This window comes from Vulpes vulpes, chromosome 5 (genome assembly GCF_048418805.1).
Source record: "Vulpes vulpes isolate BD-2025 chromosome 5, VulVul3, whole genome shotgun sequence".
Lineage (NCBI taxonomy): Eukaryota > Metazoa > Chordata > Mammalia > Carnivora > Canidae > Vulpes > Vulpes vulpes.
In genome coordinates, this window is record NC_132784.1 from 140147772 (window position 1) to 140171825 (window position 24054).

The 24054-nt window shown below is 53.7% G+C and overlaps 1 protein-coding gene across 1 annotated transcript in view; it reads right to left on the reverse strand.

Annotated features, from left to right (window-relative positions):
- Positions 1-1028: 1028 nt before the first annotated feature.
- The window catches only part of LOC112925829 (ATP-binding cassette sub-family A member 13-like), a 140689-nt gene continuing 117663 nt past the window's right edge, over positions 1029-24054 (reverse strand). The window contains exons 31-36 of the mRNA XM_072760177.1: positions 21672-21806; positions 21296-21399; positions 14504-14596; positions 4611-4716; positions 3308-3445; positions 1029-2698 (exon numbers count right to left, since the gene is read on the reverse strand). Of these exons, the coding sequence (XP_072616278.1) occupies positions 2603-2698; positions 3308-3445; positions 4611-4716; positions 14504-14596; positions 21296-21399; positions 21672-21806 (672 nt within the window). The 3' untranslated portion in view covers positions 1029-2602. The remainder of the gene's footprint in view (positions 2699-3307; positions 3446-4610; positions 4717-14503; positions 14597-21295; positions 21400-21671; positions 21807-24054) is intronic.

Below are 24054 nucleotides of genomic sequence, written 5' to 3' on the forward strand. Positions count from 1 at the left end.
ACGATGGGCTCAATAGTATGAATTGAAAGAATGCGTGTGCGCGCGTGTGCGTGTGCGTGTGCATGTGTGTGTGTGTGTGGCTTTGAATCACTGGAGTATGAGAAACTGGGTTGTCAGGCACCACCAGCCTACATCATCGAGCTGAAACACCCCAACGTCCCACAGCAAAGCCGGAGGAAAACATGCCCAAACCAGTCTGAACAGGTTAAATGTCTGCATCCCGGATTCGGTGGGGGAGGAGGGGGCGTGGAACTCTGTGATGCAGCTAAAGTAGTCCCGTCACTGTCGTCGCTGTCGTATGAACACCAAGTAGCAGGGGAGGGAGGGGGACCGAGTCCACTTCCCGAAGGGTTTGAGAGCCATCGTGTTTCGTGTTTCCCCGTTCAACATCCGCTGAGCCGAGCCCCCTGTAACCTTAGGCCCCCCAGTGTTTACTCTTCTAAAAATACGCTTCTTGTTTGCTTTTTCCAATCCTGATTGTGCACGAGGCTTTAATGCACCCTCTGTTTAAATATCCGGGTAAAGATAAGCCGGGTGATGAAGGCTGAGCTGCTGGAACCGGGATAATCACGCGGTCTCCGCCTTAGGCAGGACTCTCCTCCGAAGGCTCTCAAAAGAAGGCAGTTTGTTTAACCGTCTCAGTTGTGTGACCATAAGCCCAAAGGTCTTAAGGCAAATGTTTAACTCCAAAGGCGTAAAACATCTGCATGACTTGCGAATGCAATGACATTTTCAGCACCAACATAAGATTTGACCTTTCCTGTCCAGTCGTCTGGGGCGTTTTCACACAGTGAGTTTCTTTTTTCTTCCTGTTTATTGTTCAAAGGTCTACCTGGAAGCAGAACCTTCAAGAATAAAGCGGCTCCAAGAGTAGAAAAGAATCCCTAAGAGCAGAACATCGCGGCCTGAAGCTCAATCAAACGGTGACCTTTTCAAGCTTTAAAAGCTCTTGAGTAGGTACATTTCCTCCCCGATCGTTAACGGGGACCCCTGACAATGCAAGGAAATACGCAAGTTCGCTCCAAAAATCAGGTTCAATCAAAGCGCGTCTCGTTTATTTATGCTCTTATTTATAAAGCGGCATAAACACACGCCTGCGTCGCAGGGGTTTTATGGATGGATTCAGCAACAATCATAACAAAGGATTACATCTTCCATTTGACAGTGAGACCATGTCAGAATCAAGGGGGGAATCCTAAACCCTCAGCTGTAAGAGATCCTAAACCCTAAACTTTAAGAAAGCATAATTCATGGGATTCCTGTGATTCGAAATCATTCAGCAATACTCCCCGTGACCGGCTGAAGCCTGACAAGTTAAAAATATGTTTAGTCTTGGATGGTATCAGAAAAGAGAGATTTCAGTGAAATCTCGTGGCTGGAAACTTTTTGGCCATGAGCTACTAGGACTCAAAAATTTAACTGGATAAGATCAAATTTTATTATTATTTTTTTTAAGATCAAATTTTAAAATTGACGCACCCCTCCGCTGAAATTTGAGGAAAATGATATTCAAAGGAGGTTGAGGAATATCTCAAAGCTCAGGAACGCCTGGCTAGAAACGATTTTCAGTGGTGGACAAAAGGACTTTTTATCATTTAAAATGATTTTATCATTTATCGTATCGCATTTTGCCGTCAGGTGCAGAATGTCAAGGGCCCACGGCCCTTTGCAGCCACATCACAGCGCTTTATATCTGAAAATACTGGCACAATAATTCTAAGGCTGGAGTCATGGTCAGAAAATTTTTAAGTGTTTGAAGATTTATGTTTACTTACTACACACTGTACTGATTTTGCTGGTAAAATTAGAGGTAACTAGTTTACGTCATTGGTCTTGAAACTAGAATGTGCCTCAGAATGCCAGGAGGCAGTAAGAACACTGAGAAACCCAGAAAAAAGTAAAACACATCCATGTTATATTTCTTTCCATAACCCCCGTATTTAAAAATCTGTGAATTTTGGGTAAAACTTGTATAAGTGACATAGGGTACCTGGTTCAATTTACTTAATTTTGCTACAGCAGTCATTAAAATCTCCATAATTCTGATTTTTTTAAAAATCTTTTGTATGAAAAAAATGGCTATTTTTACATGTCATGCCATATAATACCCAATATTACAAAGAATGTGTGTTTGAATCCTTGACCTTTTATTTGAACACACGTAAGCATATCTAGTGAAAGGGGACAGAAACAGAAGGCAGTCGGAGGTAGTATCCCCTAAACAGATCGGTTAGGAAAGTTACCAGCCTTGGCTGCCTCAGTTTCCTTAAAAGCACAGTGAAATGTGTCTGACAGCTCCAACATGTCTCGGTTTGGACTCTGGGGTGACTCACGCCCCCCGTCACAAAGAAGCCGGCTCCTCCCTGGCTTGACAAAGGGATTAGCCATGTGGGAGGAACACCCCAAAAATCTACAGAAAACCATCTTCCAGCTTGCGGGTTACTCGTTAACCGAGAGTTTCAAGAGGAAAGGAAGGAGAGGGTGGATTCGACTGCCTGGAGCGGACTCCCAGCATCTCCGCGGTGCCCAGGCTCTTCTGATCTTTGAGGATGAATTGTAACCAAAGAGGGTATCTCTCCTCTCAGACACGTGCCCTCGGAGCTTAGACAGGCAGGCGATGTGGCTGGTAGGAGTCAGGGGGTGCAGCCGGAGTAGACTGCGAAGGTTCCCGTTGCTCAGCAGCAAACTTAATAAATACCTGAATGAAATGACGGAAATCACTGTGAACCTCGGCAGACACCAGACCTTCTCTTCTCCACGATGGTAAGAAGAGTCATCTCAAAGCACCACCCAACTTTTCCCGAAAACCATAAAGCTGTCGCTCATACCACCGCCTCAGGAGCCACCATAAGCAGGTGGATCCTTTGAGGACACGATCCATTTGAGGACAGTCATGAAAGCACCTGGAAATTCTGGGGCTTTAGGACGCAGGTGGGATTTCATTCTCCCTTCTGGAACTCGGTAAACCAAGCACTTTGCTTCCCAAGGTCAGCGATGGCTCAGCCAAGGGGCAGAGTCCCCTTAGACATTTAGGGCGGGGGGAGCAAACAGATAGGGGCAGGTTGGTGGGGCATGAATGCCCAGCGTAACCGTGGACAGACGGGAGCCCTCCTGAATATGCACCTTGAACAGAGAGCTGACCACAGACACACCTGCTAACTCCCACCACCCTGTTTTGTAAAATGAGCATTTAATTTAAAGAACAAAAGGCCTCACGAAGCAATCTGGCTAGTTTTGAGATCAGCTGGGGGAGGCCTCGAGAACATGCCAAAATGCAACCTGCCGAAGTTTTCGGGGGGGACCATACCTGTTCCAAAGTGGTCTGGCTAATGGAGTAATGTTTGATATTCAGGAAGGTCTTGTGGTTCTCTAGGACTCGGAACAGATCCGCTAAGCACTCCCATTGTTTTGGCAAATGATATTCCAGTAAGTTAAGGTGCTGCCCCTGAAAGCCAAAAACAACTTGTAAATCGTCTCACTTGATTAGCGACTGTTGAGCAGAACGGATCCTGTGGCTTTCAGGTGATAAATGCATTGTCATCCTTTTCAAACCACACACCTAAAAGGCAGCAGGTGGCAGGACGGCTCTGAGAGTCTCCAGGCCGTGCGTACGGGCGACGGCACAGTTGGCAAGGGGCCCTCCTCAAGGCTGGGCCACCGCTTTGCCCCCTCGCATGCCCCCCACCCCTGCCCTGCCCCAGGTGTGGGGAAGCCGTCCGGGGGTAGGAAGGTGCCTCGCCTACTGAGAAGGAGGAAGTTGTCGTGGAGCAAGGGGATGCAGGGGCACCGGAACGCCCTGGGTCTGGAGCAGACCTCCCGCTGTCCTCACCCCGGGAAGAGAAGAAACGTTCCAACCCTCGTTTTCATATGTGCAAAGGGGGAGAACAGCAAGTCCGCTACCGGACCGTTCAGAGGAGAGCCTGAGCACGCACGCCTGGCCTCGTACAGCTGCTGCTCATCTCTTGCGGGAATGGACAGGTGAGAGCTGCTTCATAGGTGAGCAGCTATTTATGGAAAACCGCAATCACGTAGTTATCCAGGGTGCCGTAGCTGGTGCTTCTAAAATGTTGGCACCCTGGGAATCACCGGCCACCTCCTTAAACGCAGAGCTGAGTTCAGTAGGTTGGGGCTCGGGGTCCCGTAGGTGTAACCAGCTCCCCGCCGATGGAGATGCTGCCACGTCAGGGATCGCGCTCTGCCTCGGGTCAGCAGAGGACTACGATGCCGAGCGCAGCGCCTCCCTGTGAGATAACGCGGGAGCCTCCGGGTCTGGGAGCCCTACGGCGAATGCCTGGAAGACACTGCCTTTTGCGATCTTCTTTCCTGAACAGAACAGGCCGTGCAATGGGGCTGTGCCCCCGGAGAGCGGGGGGCCTGTACCCACGGTCCACTCTGGGGCACCCAGAGCGCTCAGACAGGCGGCGTCCGCCGAGTGGCCAAGCGTATCTGCTGTCCGCGCTCTTCCGGGGCGACGGGGACGTGCGGCCTGTGCTTCGCGGGCAGGCCCAGGGCAGGCAGCACCTCGCAACAGCCCGGGGCAGAACACAGGAAAGGACGAAGGCGCTCACCCAGTTTCCCCATAAGGAAGTGAACACGGGACGCCGGGCTACCTTAAACTGGATGCCAGGGAAGTGCAGCTTCAGGCAGTCGGAAATCGCGCTGTGTGCGTGTGTTTCCTGACACAGCCAGATCCTGACCGTATAACCGTCACCGAACCTGGAAGTTAAATGAAACCAAAACACGGTTAGGACTATTCGGACCCAAGAGGGGTAAATTCTAAGTCCGTTTTCACGGATACAGCAAAAGAAAATAACGATCCCAAATCGACGGGAGAGTCTGGATTTTCAAAAATCTAAGACTCAGAAGAGGATCCTAACTCGGTGAGGGGGTTTCCGTCATCCGCGGACACAGGCGCCGATGGACCTACGTGGTCAGCAAATCCTGGAATCGCTCTCCATCCGGTACAAGGGAGAAGCTGAAAGCAAAGCAGGTGCTGAGTTCGAGAGAAGTCCGAGTCGGAGCCGGGCCGGAGCCCCCGCCCCGCCCAAGCCTGCTGCTCCCCTGTCCGTGATGACCCGGTGGGGCAGGGTCGGGTGGCGGGTCTGGACCGGGCGCTCACTGCTTCTCCACGTAAGGCAACTCTGCCAACGGCACCCTGACCCAGGCTTGGCCTGCGACACGCGGAGCCGTGCACGGTAGCTCCCGGGACCCGGCGGCCATGCGGGGTCGGACCCACACCGCACAGCGACCTCATAGAGTCACCGCGAGGAGGGATGGGGCTTCCAGAAGCGGTGGCACGGTATCGCCGCCCATCCTGGGTGCCTGCGCACCTAACAGCATCTCTGTGAAGACCCATGAGAATAGAAACAGGAATCCGGGGCCTGGTGGCTCAGTGGTGAAGCGTCTGTGCACCTCGAAGCTCAGGTCACGACCCCGGAGTCCTGGGGTCGAGCCCCACGTGGGCTCCCGGCTCAGTGGGGCGTCTGCTTCTCCCTCTGCCCCTCCCCCACTTAAAATAAATAAATGAAATCTTTAAAAAAAAAACCATGAACACATGAGGACAGTTTCTGTGGATCTGTTCGCCCACCTGTCGGCTCCAAGTAGCTGACCTGGGGACTACGAGCTGGACGACCGGGGGGCCAGGCCTCGCCAAGCAGCTGCGTTACTTGAGCGTCTCACACGCTTACGGTCAAATCACTGTTCTGGTGCATTTGACGTGGCTGCGTGACAAGTGCCCCAGGTCGTCATCCTGCTGTTGCCTGACTCCAGGCACCCGACACGGAGCGGGGCCCCAACCCTCCCGTCCCGCCGACTGAGGGGCCCGCGGGCACTCAAGCTGAGAGGTGAGCCACGTGAGAAGGCGGCGGAGACGGCCCGTGGTGCGTCCCCCGAGCTGCGGATTAGAGTCCCGGAGGGCCGCCCAGCGACACGCCGCAGACAGACGGTGGTCAGCGCACCACGTGTCCACGCTCTCGAAAAAATACGTAAAAACCTTTAAAAAAGTCAAAAACCCCATAAAGTGGTACATTTTCCTAAAGGAAGAGATCCGACGCCTGATTATGGAAGAGGGCGGCACGGGGGGGGGCGGTGGGCGTGCGGCCACCCGGGCGATAGTACCAGGAGGGGCCGAGGCTTCCAGCCACCGGTGGCTCCTGCCGCACATCCCGGGGGCTTCGGGCACAGCTGAGCAGCCCTCCCCGCGAGGACCGGGTGGCTGAAGGGGTCACCACCCCAGCAACGCGGTGGCCTCAGAGCTGGACCCCACCCAGCCACCCGCAGAGCACGGCCAGGAGCCCCACGGGGCCCGGGGAGCAGGACTCGAGCTGCCCCGCACGGAGCCCCTGGAGCCCCGTCCGCCAGGCGGACCCACAGCTCAGCCTTTTTTCTTTTTTTTTTTTTTAATTCACAGCTCAGCCTTCAACCGACAGTGCGGAGACCAGGAACACGGCTCGGAGGGCGCTGCCGGGAAGACTTCCGGGGAAGGCAACTCCCGGGCAAGGTGTCTGCCCAGGTGCGGCCGGGACTCGCCCCTGGACAGCAGGTGGTGGCAGGCGCCGGGGTCGCCTCCCCATAGCTCCACGGTCAGCGGCCACCAGGCAAGTGAATTCCTGAGAAAGCTACTCAGAGGCGCTGTGGGTAACCCGGGGGGCAGCACCGGACTGACCCGGTGCCCAAGCCGGGCAGCGGGCACTCAGGTGGGGTATTCCTGAGGCTCCCACGGCTCAAGCATCGGGCGATGACTATGTCCTAGTATCACCCTGGGTCCCTCCGACCACAGATCAAAGCCCAGATGATCCGTCAAAGAGCTCACACCAACGGGGCTGGCCAGCGCCACGGGTTGTGTGCACCTGTACTTAGGTACACAGGTGCACAGGTACACAGGTACATAGGTACACAGATGCACAGGTGCACAGGTACACAGCTGCACAGGTGCACAGGTACACAAGTGCACAGATGCACAGGTACCCGGGTGCACAGGTACACAGGTGCACAGATGCACAGATGCACAGGTACACAGGTGCACAGGTACACAGGTGCACAGGTACACAGATGCACAGGTACACAGGTACCCAGGTGCACAGGTACACAGGTGCACAGATGCACAGGTACACAGGTGCACAGGTACACAGGCACACAGGTGCACAGATGCATAGGTACACGGGTGCACAGATGCACAGGTACACAGGTACCCAGGTGCACAGGCACACAGGTGCACAGATGCACAGGTACACAGGTACATAGATGCACAGGTGCACAGGTACACAGGTACCCAAGAGCACAGGTACACAGATGCACAGATGCACAGGTACCCAGGTGCACAGGTACACAGATGCACAGATGCACAGGTGCACAGATGCACAGGTACACGGGTGCACAGGTGCACAGGTACATAGATGCACAGGTACACAGGTACCCAGGTGCACAGGTACACAGATGCACAGATGCACAGGTACACAGGTGCACAGGTACGCAGGCACAGAGATGCACAGGTGCACAGATGCACAGATGCACAGGTACACAGATGCACAGGTGCACAGGTACACAGGTACCCAGGTGCACAGGTACACAGATGCACAGGTGCACAGGTACACAGATGCACAGTTACACAGGTACCCAGGTGCACAGGTACACAGATGCACAGATGCACAGGTACACAGGCGCACAGGTACACAGGCACACAGATGCACAGGTGCACAGATGCACAGATGCACAGGTACACAGGTGCACAGGTACCCAGGTGCACAGGTACACAGATGCACAGATGCACAGGTACACAGGTGCACAGGTACACAGGCACACAGATGCACAGGTGCACAGATGCACAGATGCACAGGTACACAGGTGCACAGGTACCCAGGTGCACAGGTACACAGATGCACAGATGCACAGGTACACAGGTGCACAGGTACACAGGCACACAGATGCACAGGTGCACAGATGCACAGATGCACAGGTACACGGGTGCACAGGTACCCAGGTGCACAGGTACACAGGTGCACAGGTACACAGATGCACAGGTACCCAGGTGCACAGGTGCACAGGTGCACAGGTACACAGGTGCACAGGTACACAGATGCACAGGTACCCAGGTGCACAGGTGCACAGGTACACGGGTGCACAGGTACCCAGGTGCACAGGTACACAGGTGCACAGGTACACAGATGCACAGGTACCCAGGTGCACAGGTGCACAGGTGCACAGGTACACAGATGCACAGGTACACAGGCACACAGATGCACAGATGACCCGGTGCCCAAGCCGAGCAGCGGGCACTCAGGCGGGGTCTTCCTGAGGCTCCCACGGCTCAAGCATCGGGCGGTGACTATGTCCTAGTATCACCCTGGGTCCCTCCGACCACAGATCAAAGCCCAGATGATCCGTCAAAGAGCTCACACCAACGGGGCTGGCCAGCGCCACGGGTTGTGTGCACCTGTACTTAGGTACAGATGCACAGATGCACAGGTGCACAGGTACACAGGTACACAGATGCACAGGTGCACAGGTACACAGGTACCCAGGTGCACAGGTACACAGATGCACAGGTACACAGATGCACAGATGCACAGGCACACAGATGCACAGATGCACAGATGCACAGGTACACAGGTGCACAGGTACCCAGGTGCACAGGTGCACAGGTGCGCAGGCACCTATGGCGCCTCCCTGGTTTCTCTGCGAATGATGGACAGGAGTGACTTCCTACTTGGAGTCTCATCAAAGGACGGCACTTGCGCCCATGTAACGCCTCCGAATCACCCAAACTTGCTTTTACGGGAGATCACCTGAATCCATAAACGTGCGCGGCGGTGGCAGGGGCGGGGCCGCAAAGCCTCAGGAGCAGGGAGCGTGAACACCCGCCCTGGGCTCACGGTCCTGCCGGAGTGGCCACTGGCCAGCACGGAGGGGACGTGAATCGACTTGGGGGGAAGCAGGCCGGGCTCCGGCGTGACAGCCTGGGGGGCCTCGCACATCTGCTTCCGCGCAGAGCGGGCACCGGTCACGGAGGGCTCGGCTCAGAGCCTCGGAAGTGGCCTTCAGGGCACGCAGCCGGGAGAGCAGATCCTCAGGAGGCCTCGTGGGGTCGACCGAGCGGAGAGGCCCTGCGGGGTCTGGGCCGGGACCGCTCCCCGCCTGCCGGGCCGCCCGGCGAGAGGGGAACCCCACTCCAGAGCACGGGGACCCCCAGCTCCGGGCCGAGGCGGTCTTCCTGGCAGGTGTGCAGCGTCACCGCTCCCCGCCTGCCCCCTCCGCCAGCTCCCGATGGCCCAGCTGAGTTCCAGAAAGCTCGAGGCTCGCGTCCTCTGGGGCTGCCCCTCTGCAGAGCGGCGGCTCGGAGACCGGCGTGGAGGGGAAGCGGGCCGCTGGGGGGGCGACCTCCAGAGTCCTCCCCGAGGCCCCCTGACGTGAGCCAGGGCAGGGGACGCTGAGGCCCTCGGGCATGGCTGTCTGGAGCGAGAGATTGGGGACACGCGCAGACGCCGGTGAACCGCCGGGCGGGCGAGCCCCGGGACGAGCCCTCCTGGGGGCACAGCAATGTCCGACGCGGGCCGGGGAGCATCGGTGCGAAGCAGCCCAAGTCGGGGGGGCCCCTGACTTTTGGTTTCGACTCAGGTCGCGAGATCCAGCCCCAGGTCGCGCTCCGCGCTCTGGCCAAGGTCTGTTTGAGTCTCTCCCGCTCCACCTCTGCGCCTCCCCTCCCTCCCTCTCCCGAGGGTAAACAAACAAAATTCTAAAAAAACCAAGAAGCCCAAATTTGATTGGATCAGGCTGTGGAACAGTTCATGTCCCAGGCCATTGGTGACAGCGGCAGAGCAGTCAGTCAGCGATCGGTGGCAGCAGCTGGCTGTGCCCAGACGGGAGGCGGGAAGCCGCGCCCGAGCTGCATCACCCCGACGACACGGGGCGCACGCGGGCTGCCCATCCCCCGCGGGGGCAGCAACAGGCCTCGCTGAAACTCCGCCAACAAGCAGAGCCACAAGCCCCAGCGGTGCCCCGAATGGCTGCGTGCATCATCAGATGCTCAGTTTCCAATAAAAAAAGAAAATTGTGAGACATATATGGAAACAGGAAAGAGCGACAGACACCAGAACAAACTGTAAGCCAGAGAGCCGCCAGATGTCGGGTTAACAAGGGCACCAAAGCAGTGATCGTAAATATGGCCCAAGAACTAGGCGAAATCATGATGGAAGAACCAGAAGGTCGGAGGATCGTGCGCCATCAAGAGACAGAAATTACGAAAAGACCCACATGGAGGGACACCTGGTGGCTCAGCGGCGGAGCACCTGCCTCCGGCCCAGGGCGTGACCCCAGGGTCCCGGGATCGAGTCCCGCATCCGGCTCCTGCATGGAGCCTGCTTCCCCCTCTGCCTGCGTCTCTGTGTCTCATGAATTAAAATAAAAATCTTCAAAAGCATCTGCAGAGCTTGGCCGGGCAGCCGAAGAGAGTCCCTTATCGCCAGCGCATGGACGCTCCCCGGGACAGAGCACGGGAGGCCCCGCGTGTGAGCGCACAGGGGTCGGGATGCGGGCCCCAACCGGGACACGAGGTCTCCCGCGCTGGCGTCTCCCACCGTCCCGCGTGTGTCCTTGGGAGGACCTGCCAGGGCGCGGCCGCCCTCTGGGCCCGTGACCAGACTCCCACCTGGAATGTCCAGCGTGAGGACGGGCGCTCAGCATCAACACCCCTTCCGCCCTCCCCGCCGAGACACGCGCCACGTGCACTTCACACTCTTGGCTGCGGAAGCGACATGTATCCCCCCAACAGGACGACCCTTACACTGAGACCCGGGCTTTCTGGGCCAGAGGGTGCAGGGCAGGGGAGCTAACAGGTGCCCCACGCAGGTGCGGCCGCTTCCCTCCAGGTGGCTCGTGGACGCGCCCCAGCCGCACCAGGGACGGAATGCGGGAAAGCCTCCCCCGTTCCCTGGGACGGAGGGTCCGTGCCCCCGGAGACGGACCAGGCGGTCCTAGCCGCCCGGCGGCCTCCCCTGTGCACACGCACACGCATCCGTCCGTGTGCACACATCCATCCACGTGCGCACACGCATCCTTCCATACACACACACACACATCTGTCCATGCACACACACACGCATCCTTCCATGCACGCAGACACACATCTGTCCTTGTGCACATACATCCGTCCATGCACACTCTCATCCGTCCACGCACACACATGCATCCTTCCACGCATGCATCTGAACTCGCACACACATATCCAACCATGCACGTGCACCTGCATCCTTCCATGCACGCACACATGCATTCGTCCTCGCACACACACACATCCAACCCTGCACATGCACATGCATCTGAACTTGCACACACACACGCATCCATCCACGCACACGCATCCATCCGTGCGCATGCACAGTGATGGCTCACACAGAAGCTGTATCTTCTACCCCGTATCATAGGACAGTCACACAACAGGGTCCAACCGACCCTCCCCTGAGCACAGGACTCAGGAGAACGAGAGACCGGAGACACCCACCCAACATCCACTGCCTTGTCTTGCTCATCCACAGAGACCTGACTTGACTTACGTGGCAAAATGCCCAGATGAATCCTACGTTTCTCGGGCTTCCAGCAGCCAGGGTGTCTAACAGGGCACAGGGCACGTGTCTGGGTGGGACTTACAGACGGCTACTGGGCCCAGGGGCAGGGCAGGTGGTCCTCCCTCTCCCTGCTCCCTCTCGCTTGTTGCCTGGAACAGGATGTGATGGGCGGAGCTACAGCCGCCACTCCGGGACCAAGAAGACTAAAGCCTTGAGCCACAGACCAGTGCCAACCACCGGTACTTCGGACGTTTATTACACAAAGCGAACACGCTTCAGTCAACGGACACGCTAACGTGTGGGTGTTCGACATTCTGTGACTAAGATGGATGAGCTTGTAACGGGCGCAGAAGATCAAAGGTAGGACGAAAAAATCCCCGGGACGAGGGTCTCGGAGGGACTGGGATTGTCAAATGGGAAGAAGACAGACGTCGGCAAAGAGGCAAAGTCCCTTCTCAGAAAGAGAGACAAAGGCAGAGGAGGAGGAGTGGCAGGTGTGAGCCCCCCAAGAGCAGATACAATGTTGGTGGAGTTTAAATTTTTAAAATGATACATAATTAATTAATTAATTAATTAAAAATAATAAAAATAAAATAAATATAAAAAATTAAAATAATCTAAAAAATGAAAAAAGAAAAATAAATTTTCTTAAAAAATTAAAAAATGAAAAATAAAATAAAAAATAAATAAAATAAAATATGAAAAATAAAAAATAAAAAATGATACGATTGTACAGTCGGGCACAGGGCGCACTCAGGTGCAGCTATGGCATCGGACGCCCCGGGAACTTCTAACAGGGTCTGGAGCTGGAGAAGGAAGCAGGAGCCACGTTAACAACGGAGTGAATTTAGGATCTGGGGGTCAGTCCTCCCGGGGGCCCCTGGGTCTCCGGGCGGCAGGACAGGCGGCAAGGCCCTCGGACAGTGCCTCAGGAGCAGCGTGGCCCCGGCGGACGGACACACAGGGCCCAAGGGGGCCGCGGGGTCCAGGTGGGTTTGGGAAACTGAGGCACGCATGCGCAGATCCCCCTGCAGGCACAGCCCAGACCTGCAGGGTCACCTCTCCGGGTCCCAGCAGGTAGAGATGCCACCAGACACTGGGACAAACCCACGGCCTGCACTGGGGACAACAGGGCTGGAAGCGGGGCCATGCATGTCACATCTGCTTAAAGCCCCAGGACGAGCATGCCCAGGGCCATGCACACTCAGGGGCCGTCCTGTCCATGCAGCCCCTCAGCCCCAGGGGCCTGCAGCGGGCACAGAGGCCAGGGACTCCTGGGGACTCCTGGGTCCCCGTCACAAGGAGCCCCTCACCGTTCATCCCATGTCACCGAAACCATCATCAGCTGAGCTGTTGCAGGAAAACACCAAGTTCACAAAGGACGCTCTGCAACGCGTTGGGTTCCGTGTCTCGGCGAATCGCCCACCAGCCACTTCTCACTTCGTGTCATCCCACAGTCCCTGCGTCCCTAACAAGCCGCCCTGCGCCGCGTCCCGGGAACGGAGGCCAGAAGCGGGTGAGACCAGGGGCCCACAGCCCGCACCCTGGCGGACGGCTGCCTCGGCGCCCCCGCGGCTCCCCAGCGGCTCGCCAAGCCCTGGGGCAGGCAGCGAGGCGCACACATAAATCACCGAGCAATCAGGCACGGGCTATAAACCTTTATGTGGGCGTCCATAAAGGTTAGGGAGTGTGAAGTATTATTTTTCTTTTGATGATACTTATCAAAGATGAGCGGAGTACAAACTGAGAAGTTTCCAGCAGGTTGACCTGACAAGTGGCCGACCCTGCGCGGCAAGCGGCCACGGCCTTGGCTGTCCCGGCAGCCCCGACTCCGCGCCACTGCACGACGGACGTTCACCGCCCCGTGCAGCCAGGCAAGCACCCGATAACATTTCTCCCGTGAAATAAACACCTTTCAACCCAACATATAGGTCTGTTAAAGCTCTGCCTGCAGATTCCAATTTCAAAAACACTAAATAAATGAAATAAAACAATTTATCAAACGTGTTAATGAATTATTCTGTATCCGAAGCAACAGATTAACCAACAAGTTAAAAGGAAATCAGAATGTGTGAAAATGGTTTAGATGACACCGAATTTTACAAAAAAACGCAATACTGGGACACAAACATGCTTGTAGAAATTGACAGAAAAATCATGAATATCCCAAAAACTCGAAAAAGACATAAAAAGACAATTAACAGGGAAGAAATGTAAAGGATGAGGACACACAGGGGAAATCTTTAGTCCTTATTAGTCCAAATAAAACCGACGACCACAGCACCTGTGTGACCCCACGCCAGTCGCCGGTGCCAGGGCCCCATCCACCCCGGACGAGGGGTACAGGGTTGACAAGCGCTGGGGAGGGCATCCTGGATCAGCGGGGACATTTCTTGTCCTCTCTCCCTCTGGACTGTCACAAGGAGAGCGCATGTCCTACTGGAAGAAGCATGACTGTGGTGGGGACTGGGGGGCTCCACGTGCGTCCCCAACACACTCACCTTCTCAGCCCCCTTCTCCCTTCCTCTGCAGTGAGGGGACCGGGCCACGCTGGCTCTAGAGCACCAGCAGGTAGAGCTACGGCACGCACGGACGCACAGTTCGACAGAAAGAAACAGACACACAACATATATGTACACGTAAAACACACGCAACATACACATACACACGGCATATGTACACATGGAGCACGATACATCCGTACGACACACACGCACAACACAGGGGCACATGCAGTCTATACACAACATGCATGTACACACACAACACGCGTGTATGCACAGTATGCATCTACCAGTGCAACATGCACACAACACGTATATACACACAGCATATGCGCGCTGCATACACGTACGACATACATGTGGCATGCATATGCCCACGGGCACCATGCATGGGACATACATATGCACACACCACATACATGCAACACACATGCGACATACCTGTTTTTCAGGTGCTGGGGAGAGCCAAGGCACCGGAAGCTGCCGTTGACCATGATGGCAAGTCTCGTGCAAAGAGCCTCGCACTCCTCCATGCTGCAGGAGGACGAGAGGCGTGTGAGTGAGCTGTGCCCTGCGGACATCAGGCTTGGACCACACAGGTCAACAAAAACACCGTGGCAAATTCGTGAATTTTCTATATTCTTGAATAGCTGCTATACAAACCTCAAGAAACCCTCCAAAAAGCATTTTTTACACGGATGTTTTATTTAGATAGCCCCTGACACAATGAACTGAAAACTGAGCAGCCTTTCAGTATCTGAGGAGCAGTTATGAGGACAGAACCTTCCAGCGACAGTACAAAAATATAAACTAGATACGAGTGACCTTCATAGGAAATGTGGAAGTTTTATGAAAAAATAAAAGCAATAAGATCTACTAATGAACCTAAATGAAATCTTGAATCAATAAAAAGATCTGCCAAGAAAAAAGTGAATATATTTTAGAAAAAGAAAATTGTTATAATATTTTATAATTATTATAAAATTATAATGATTATAAGATATCTTATAATTATATAAAATCATATAATAATTATAAAATTATATATATTATAATCATAAAATTATAAAATTATATAAAATTGTTATATTTTATAATTATTATAAAATTATATAAAATAATTATTATAAAATTATATAATTATTTTAAAATTATATAAAATTATATAATTATTATAAAACTATATTATGAAATTATTATAAACATATTATGAAATTATAATGATTATAAAAATATAATTTTTATGAAATTATAACATTATAACTGTTATAATATGAAAATGAAATGTTATAATGTGAAAATATGTTATGACATTGTTATATTTATTATAATATGAAAATTACTGTAATATGAAAATTATTGCAATATAAAATTAGTGTTAGTATAAATGTACATGTAAAATAGGATATATAAATACAAAATGTAATCAGTGAATTTCATATAAAATATAGATATGAATTTGATTGTACTATGATATATAAAATAAAATATAAAAACGACATTATAATTTGCAACTGTGATTTAGAGTTGGCCATAATATGCAATATTATTTTGATATAAAATATGTAATAAAGAGTCCTAGCTTAGAATAGTATTATTATAATTATATGGAAAATAACATGAATTATAATAAGGATATAGTCTGATGCCAATCAAAATTATGAAGCATATCTTCAAAGTTATTTAGTTAAGAGGGTGAAAACACTGTAAACAAGAAAAGTAATAGAATTTGCCCCAGAAACTATTAGCATTTGTTTAAGGCTAAAATAATTTGAAGAAGGCTACCCGCTAAGGAATTCGAGGGCAGATCGCTGGAACCAGACAAGACCGCATGGAAGGGGACAGTCACGCTTCCAACAGGTAAGCGCTGGGAGGAGGCGAACGTCCCGCCCAGTAGGACAGCAACAGACAAACTACGACAATGTCTGGCAGCTGACAAGGCAAAACTACAAACTTCTAATAAACGTGTCAACACACAGCAAATAAACCTTAAAAAAAAAAAAAAAAAACTACAACAAACGCAACCCGAGAGTGTTAATACGTTCAGTATAAAGAGCAGATACATGTTAGTGTAAAACCAGAACGATGCAGACGCGATCCAGGAAAAAGGGCAAACACAGAGACTCCAAAGACCGGCTCCCGGGTAATCCGCATACCAACAGCTCAGAAGCTCAGAAAACTATTTTCCAGCCAGAGAGGCATTTGTCATGTGTACTTTTGTACATTGTACAGGAAAGCACTTTCCCCCCTCATCTGCAGGGCAGATTAAAACAACGAATTCTCAGATCATAAAAATCACCCCAAAAGTTAAAGCATCTTCTCCATGATCCTCGGAGGGGCCCCTCATATACTGCTGGTAGGAGTGAAAAATCGGCATGACTTTCTGAAAACCCAATTTGACGATTCCCTCTTTTCTAGGAACTTACCTTAGGAAATTCAGAACTTATGAATGCATGTGACAAGTTACTTATAACGGTAAAAATCCAGAAATCGGTCCCGCAATAGGATAATACAAAACTCCTATAAACAGGAGTGGATCCATGTGTTCGCCATGAAAAGGAGGTTTTTGTAAACTCAATGTAAAAAGTAGTGATACAGCAATGATAAAGTGACAGTCACGTTAGAAAAAATGTACACGTACGTGGAAAAAACTAGGAAAGAAAAACACACAAAAAGGTATGATTTTCATGATACTTGAAAAAGTGAGGTGAAGGGTGGGAAGTGTTTCCTTCTTCGACCTCGTTATACTATCATCTGTGGGAACATGCGGGGTCTGTACACCAGGGAACGGACGTAAAGCAGCCGCATGCTCGGTCGCGGCCTGTCCAGATCGAGGGTACCCTGCTCGCCGCCCGCACAGCTCCCGCAGACGCCCGTGTAGGGCGTAGGTTCCTTCCACCGTCCATGAGCTGGACCAGAAAGTGAATTTCAACCATGAAGATGGGGCCAAACCCACAGGTAAGTAAGAGGCATGGAGAGAAGACCCCGAGGCCTTGGATGACCTGGGCTCCGGCACAGCCCGCCAGCGGGAAGAGTCCGTGTGGAAGAGGAAGCTTGTCTGGTCTGAGTCACTGTAGTCGGGGATCTTTGTTACAGCAGCTTAACGCGGACTGAGGAATACACGCTATCCACGGCCCAAACATGCCTTAAGGATCTTCCCGTGCAAACACGTCTTCCTCTGTTTCTTTAATCGATTTCAGTTTAAAACAATCTTATTCCATTTTTACGAGCGTGATTAAAGTGGGGGACGCCGAAGCCATCTCTGGGTCACATCCTTAAACAGCTGAGGTGAGTGCGGATCCGTAGAAGCACCGACCTCCATAATGACTCCGTAGTTTCCACTGATTTCTTATTAGCCGTCAAACGAACAAGATCCAAACAACAGGTGGGATACCAGAGCCGCTCAGCACAGGGGGCCGGAATGTGAGATCCCGACCAAATGCCAGGGGTTCGATTATCAGCGAAAGTAGCCTCTGCCCGTGTCCGCGGAAAACGGACGCCACACGTCCTCGGGGCGCTGATCACGCTGGCTGGAACAGCACTCTGGCTGAACGGCGGGACGGCTTCGGGGCTTATAATGGGACGTACAGGTCAGGGCTCGGCGGGCGGGCGAGCAAAAAAACTCCCCATCATTCTTGGATGGACTCACTTTTTTGTTTGTTTTTTTTAAGATTTTACGTCTTTTGGATGGGGATGGACTCGCTTCTGTTTTTTTTTTTTTAAGATTTTATTTACTTATTTATTTGAGACAGAGAGAGAGAGAACGAGCAGGGGGAGAGGCAGACGAGAGACACAAGCAGATTCCACACTGAGTGCAGAGCCTGACACGGGGCTCGATCTCACGACCCTGAGATCATGACCTGAGCTGGAATCAGGAGTCAGACCCCCAGGTGCCCCGGATGGACTCATTTTATTTCAATTCCTCTTGGAGGGCACAGTGGGAAACAGGTGGGAACCTCACGCTTCTACGTGGTCCTCCAGGAAAGGAACAGTAAGAGGAACAGAGACGGAAACTCAAAACTAAGAGGAAACTGTGCCACCTGGATAGTGTTCAGGTGAAGGCAGCTGTCTCAGACTCACAGACTCAATCCCCGGCTGCCCTGCTCTTCATTAATCGTGAGTCATTTACACCTTTGCATTGCATGAATATGGACAGATTTATAGAAATGAAGGCACAAAAAAAAAAAAAAAAGAAATGAAGACACCTCATCAACGTGCGGCCGAATGAATAAGAGGACATAAAACAGAAATTACGGTGACATGTGGTCTTTCTGAGAACTGTCTGCAATAATTACGTGCTCGGTGGAATTTAAAAGGCATTTTTAATGTGACACCAGTTGATCCGATCGTAGAACCGACCTACGAACATGAGACCCTAACAAAGGCCAGCATAATGAACACAGGAACGCAGGGCGTTTCTGCAATCAGCTCGGCCAAGAGATCATTTTAAGCCAAAAAAAAAAAAAAAAAGTATATATATTATAAGGCAGAGGATTTGCCAAATATATTTCATGTCAATGTAAAATTCAATTTTCTGAAGAGAAATGGAACAAAGACAAAAAGACAAGGGCAGGACTTCTGGCTGTGGCTGAATGAAAAAAAAAATTGGCAAATCTTTTCCCCAAAAAAAGACACGTATAAAACTGAGCAAAATGAATAAAAGCAACCGTTTCAGAATTCTGGAAACTGGCCAACGGCATGCGACGCCCTGAGAAGCACAGCGGGTGAGGAGACCGGTGATCCACGACTGGCCTCACAACACACAGCCTCAGCGGGTGGGCCTGACCCGGGGGGCTCTGTGCTCTGCGTCGCGTCTGGACCTCTCGTCAGGCCCCGACGGCGACAGCGTCAGCAGCAGGAGCGTGGTGGAGCCTGGCGGCCAGGAGGGGCCAGAGCGCCAGCGTCCGGCCCGAGGTGGGCTCCGGGGCCCGGGCGCCGGCTGGCTGGGGCACGCACGGCACTCCCTGGGGCTGCAGGTACGCGCAGCAGAGTCGGGGGGCCACGCCAGCCACACGCGCCACGTGCACGTGCCAGCGGCCAGCAGAACCAGGACAACACAAAACCGGGCCGCCTGGAGGAGGCCTGGGCGTGACTCTCCTCCCCGGCGCACACACAGCCCCACGGCCCTGAGGTCGCTGAGGGCAGCCTCTGCCCGTGTAAAACCCGGGGCGGGGGGGCTCCAGGGAATCCGGGCTTTAGAAAATGAGCACAGAACTTAATCCACAAACTGAACGGAGGGATCAGGAGCCACTCGCTGCAGGGGAAAGAGATTTCAGATTCATGGAGACAAAGAAACCCTGACACACGGACACACAGAGGAACAGACAAATCAAAAACACCAAAACAAACAGCCATAACGGCAACTTTGAGGGAAGGGGAGGAATCAAAAGCCAGAGATGCTACAATTCATTAAATATCGCGAAATAAGGCAGCCCGGGTGGCCCAGCGGTTTAGTGCCGCCTTCGGCCCAGGGCGAGATCCTGGAGATCCGGGTTTGAGTCCTGCATCGGGCTCCCTGCAGGGAGCCTGCTTCTCCCTCTGCCTGTGTCTCTGCCTCTCTCTCTGTGTCTCTCATGAATAAATAAAAATTTTAAATATAAATATTGTTAAATATCCAGTTTTAACCAGAAATTATAACCTACATAATAAACTAGAAATTATTACCAACACGCAGGGGGAAAACCAGCCAGCAGAACCTGTTCCTAAGTGTCCCTAAATGCTACCTTTAGCAGAAAAGAACCTTCAAGTGAAGCCACTCTACGTGTACAAGGCACTAAAGGGAATGATGTTCAAAGAATTTTTAGAAAAATGACAATGATCAACAAATAGAGATCCTAAAGTAGACTGAGACTATTTCTTTTTTAAAAAGGAACAAACGGGGCACCTTTGGGGGCTCAGCCAGTTGAGCGTCTGAGTCTTGATTTCAGCTCAGGTCATGATCTCAGGGTCGTGGGTTCGAGCCCTGCATCAGGTTCTGTGCTCAGCAGGGAGTCTGATTAAGATTGTCTCTCTCTCTCTCTGTCCCTCTACCTCCCACTAAAAATAAATAATTAAACTTATTTTTTAAGATTTTTATTTATCTATTCCCCAGAGACACAGAGAGAGGCAAAGACACAGGCAGAGGGAGAAGCAGGCTCCATGCAGGGAGCCCAGCGTGGGACTCGATCCTGGGACCCTGGAATCTCTCCCTCAGCCAAAGGCAGATGCTCAATTGCTGAGCCACCCAGCTGTTTTAATAAATAAGCTTAAAAAAAAAAAAAGGACCAAATGGAATGTTTTTAGTAGAAGCGAATGATAAATGGAATGAAAATTTCACTACAGCGCCAACAGCAAAATCTGAGCAGCAGAAGAAAGCATAAGTGAACGTGAAGATCGATCAATCAAGATTATGCAATCTGAAAACAGAAAAGTATTTAAAAGAAATGGACGGGGGATCCCTGGGTGGCTCAGCGGTTGAGCACCTGCCTGTGGCCCAGGGCATGACCCGGGATCGAGTTCCATGTCAGGCTCCCTGCATGGAGCCTGTTTCTCCCTCTGCCTGTGTCTCTCCCTCTCTCTCTCTCTGTGTCTCTCGTGAATAAATAAATATTTTTTAAAATAAATAAAAACATAAATGGACAGACACCCATAGAGCTGTGGGACACCGTCATACTTACAGAAAGTACCAGCGATAGGAAAGGAAAGATAGAAAGATCCAGAAAAGATACTGGAATGACCACCTGCCAAAACATCCCTGCGTCTATCGAAAAACATTAACCTACGTATTCAAGAAGCACAATGGATGCGAGCAGGGGTGGGGGGATGAACAACGAGATCCACGCGTGGACACGGCAACGTTCAACCGTGAAAGCCAAAGGGGAATCCTGCGAGCCACGGGCAGGAGCGACATCAGGATTGCCTCCGGCCGCCCTCTAACGGGAAACAGCGCAGCTGTCGAGTTCCCCATCGGGCTCCCCGTTCAGCACAGTCCGCTTCTCCCCCTGCCCCTCCCCACCCATGTGATCGTGCTCCTTTTCCAAGATAAAAATAGGTGAATCTTAAAAATAAAAAGATGATGTTGGGCAGAGAGGCACAGACGTGTGGGGCGCTGGGCAGCTCGCGGCCACCTCCCTCGGCCGCAGCGGTGTCCCGACGACGACGGATGGCGCGGGCCGTGGGCTCTGGCCCGGCTGCCCTGCAGCCCTCGCCGCCCCCCCAGCCGTGCCCGCGGCTCAGCGCCAGCCTGCGGCTCACCTGTGGGAGGTCAGCACCACCGCACAGCCTCTCCGAGCCTCCTGCGTGATCGTACGCCACAGGTGCCGCTTGGAGCAGGGGTCCATCCCGGAGCTGGGCTCGTCCTGCGGGAGAGGGCACAGGTGAGGTGGGCTCCGGGGCCCGGGCGCCGGCTGGCTGGGGCACGCACGGCACTCCCTGGGGCTGCAGGTACGCGCAGCAGAGTCGGGGGGCCACGCCAGCCACACGCGCCACGTGCACGTGCCAGCGGCCAGCAACCTGGGGCTCTCTCCTCCAGTAAACACCCGACCCCTGCACTTGCTGAACCACCTTTGAGAGAAACGGGTTCTGGGCGGCGAGATGCACGTCTGTGCTTTTTGCCGTCCCCAGAACTCACCAGGAGGAGCAGGTCAGGTGCGCCCAGCAGGGCCAAGGCCGTCGACAGCTTCCGCCTGGTGCCCCCACTGTACGTGGCCACCAGCTGGTGCACGTGGGCTTCCAGGCCTAGACGCTCCACGAGGTCCCCGGCCACCTGCAAGACAGGTGCCGCCCGTGAAGGCAGCCCTCACTGGGCCCGGGCCGGCTCTCGGCCCTGCAGCCCCCTTCACCCCTGCCCGCCCCTTCACCCCTGCCCGGCACAGGATGGCACCTGTGGGCATCTCCGCATGGGCCGAGCACACCGCCCGGGGCACAGGGGGGCACAGGGGGTGCAGGGGTGGAGACCCGGCCAGCCAGGGTCTGGATGCACAGCCACACGGGCAGGCCCCCTGGGACTTCGGGGCGCAGAGACTTGGGACGAGGGTCCTCGACAGTCACACAGGCAGGAAATGCCCCGTTTCCAGGAAGGAGCCGCTGGGCTCGGGAAGGGGGCGACTGAGACGGAGCTTCCCTTGGGCAGCGGCTGGGAAGCGGCTCACGCAGCCTTGAGGATGGGGGGGGCCCGCAGGCTGGGGTCCTGGCCCCGCACCTGCACGCTCTCGCGCCTCCTCTCCCCTCCCCGGGTCCCCCTTCGCCTGCCCTGTGCCAAGTGCCCGGGGCCCAGCCGGTGGGCATCTGCCCGCGTCCCCTCCTCTCAGTGGCCGTCCGGGGTCCACGCAGCCCCTCTGCTCCACACCCGGCACGACTCCTGCCCCTCGTGCCCCGTACGTTTGGCTCGTTCCCGGCCCGTCCCCCAGACCCCATGCAGACCTCGGGGGCTGACGCCGAGCACCAGTGGGTTTCCCGCTCCCTCCCCGCAGTATAACCTCTGACTAAAGGGTCAAACTGGACCCTCACGACCGCAGAGACACGGACCCGGCTCTGTCTTGTCCCTGTGGATCTCATCATACAATCAAACTGGCCAAGATCGTGTCTTAACTCAAATTTAGGAGAAGCAGGGAAAAGTCAGTGCCCTGAGTAACTAACAAAATGTAAGACAAAGGGAAAAACATCAAAAAAATAAGATAACAAAATATAAATATATTTACACTGTATGAACTAATATTCATACTTGATTGAATAAACCCGTACAAGTCGGGATAATCCTAATAAGGACAACGACGATGAAACGTCCACAACGCCTGGGAGTACCGGCGTGACGTTTCCGCCCCAACAGGAACCGCTCTGCAGCTTTACCGCGCGGCCTCGAGGTGACACCAAGGGCCCGAGGACCCACTTCATGCGCAGAGAGCGCAAGGCCCCGACCCAGCCGACTTCAGGGTTGCTTGTGTTCCCGGAGCCCGGAAACCAGCCACGTTGCCCCAATTCCACAAAAGGTCACCGCCGGGCACCTGGGGGCTCGGCTGGTGACGCGTCTGCCCTTGGCTCAGGTCGTGACCTCAGGGTCCTGGGATCGAGTCCTGCACTGGGGCCCTGCTCGTGGGGAGCCTGCTTCTCCCTCTGCCTGGGTCTCTGCCTCACTCTGTGTCTCGTGAGTAAATACATAATTTTTTTTAAAAAGATCAAAATGACAAGGAAAAAGGAAGCTCAGGATTGCAGACACGAGCCCGCCCCCAGCTTCCAACCCGTTCCCCATTCCTCCAGCCGTCACTTCTGGCTCCTTCCACCAAAACCTCAGGGCAGAAGAAACCTTGAAGACGAAGGCAAGTGGGAGGAGGAAGCAGCAGGTGGGAGGCGCTGGGGTCACCACCGGGCAAGGCCCTGCGTCCCCTCTCCCCGGGCACCACACCCCAGACACCCCCACTGGCACCGCGCCCGTGGTTCTGGGGCCCGAGCCCCGACGCTGTCGCACTGTGACCCCGGCCACAGGCCACGCCTCCGCCTGAATTGTTTTCTTATAACTTGATGCAAGATTTATTTTTAGATCAGATTCACTGAATTCAGGCTAAAATGGGGAACTACCACACTACGCAGTGTGGACAGCGGGGGAAAAACGGAAAATCATCACATCGACGGACTAAGCCTAATTCAGGCCAAATGAATACAGCGTGTCTTCAGCACTAAGTGAAGTTCTGGGGGTTCCGGGGAGGGGAAGAGGAGGAGGAGGACACACAGACAACCCCAGGGGCTGGGCCACCGTGAGCTGGGACCCCCAGGGGCTGACGGGCCTGGGCGCAGGGGGGGCGGGAGGGTGCAAGGGGCGGTCAGGAGGGGCAGGTGGGGGGACGGGGCTTTGCGAGGGGCGGTCAGGAGGGGCAGGTGGGGGGACGCAGGAGGGGTGCGAGGGGCGGTCAGGAGGGGCAGGTGCAGGGAGCGGGAGGGGTGCGAGGGGCAGTCAGGTGGGACAGGTGCAGGGGGGCGGGAGGGCTGTGAGGGGCGGTCAGGAGGGGCAGGTGCAGGGG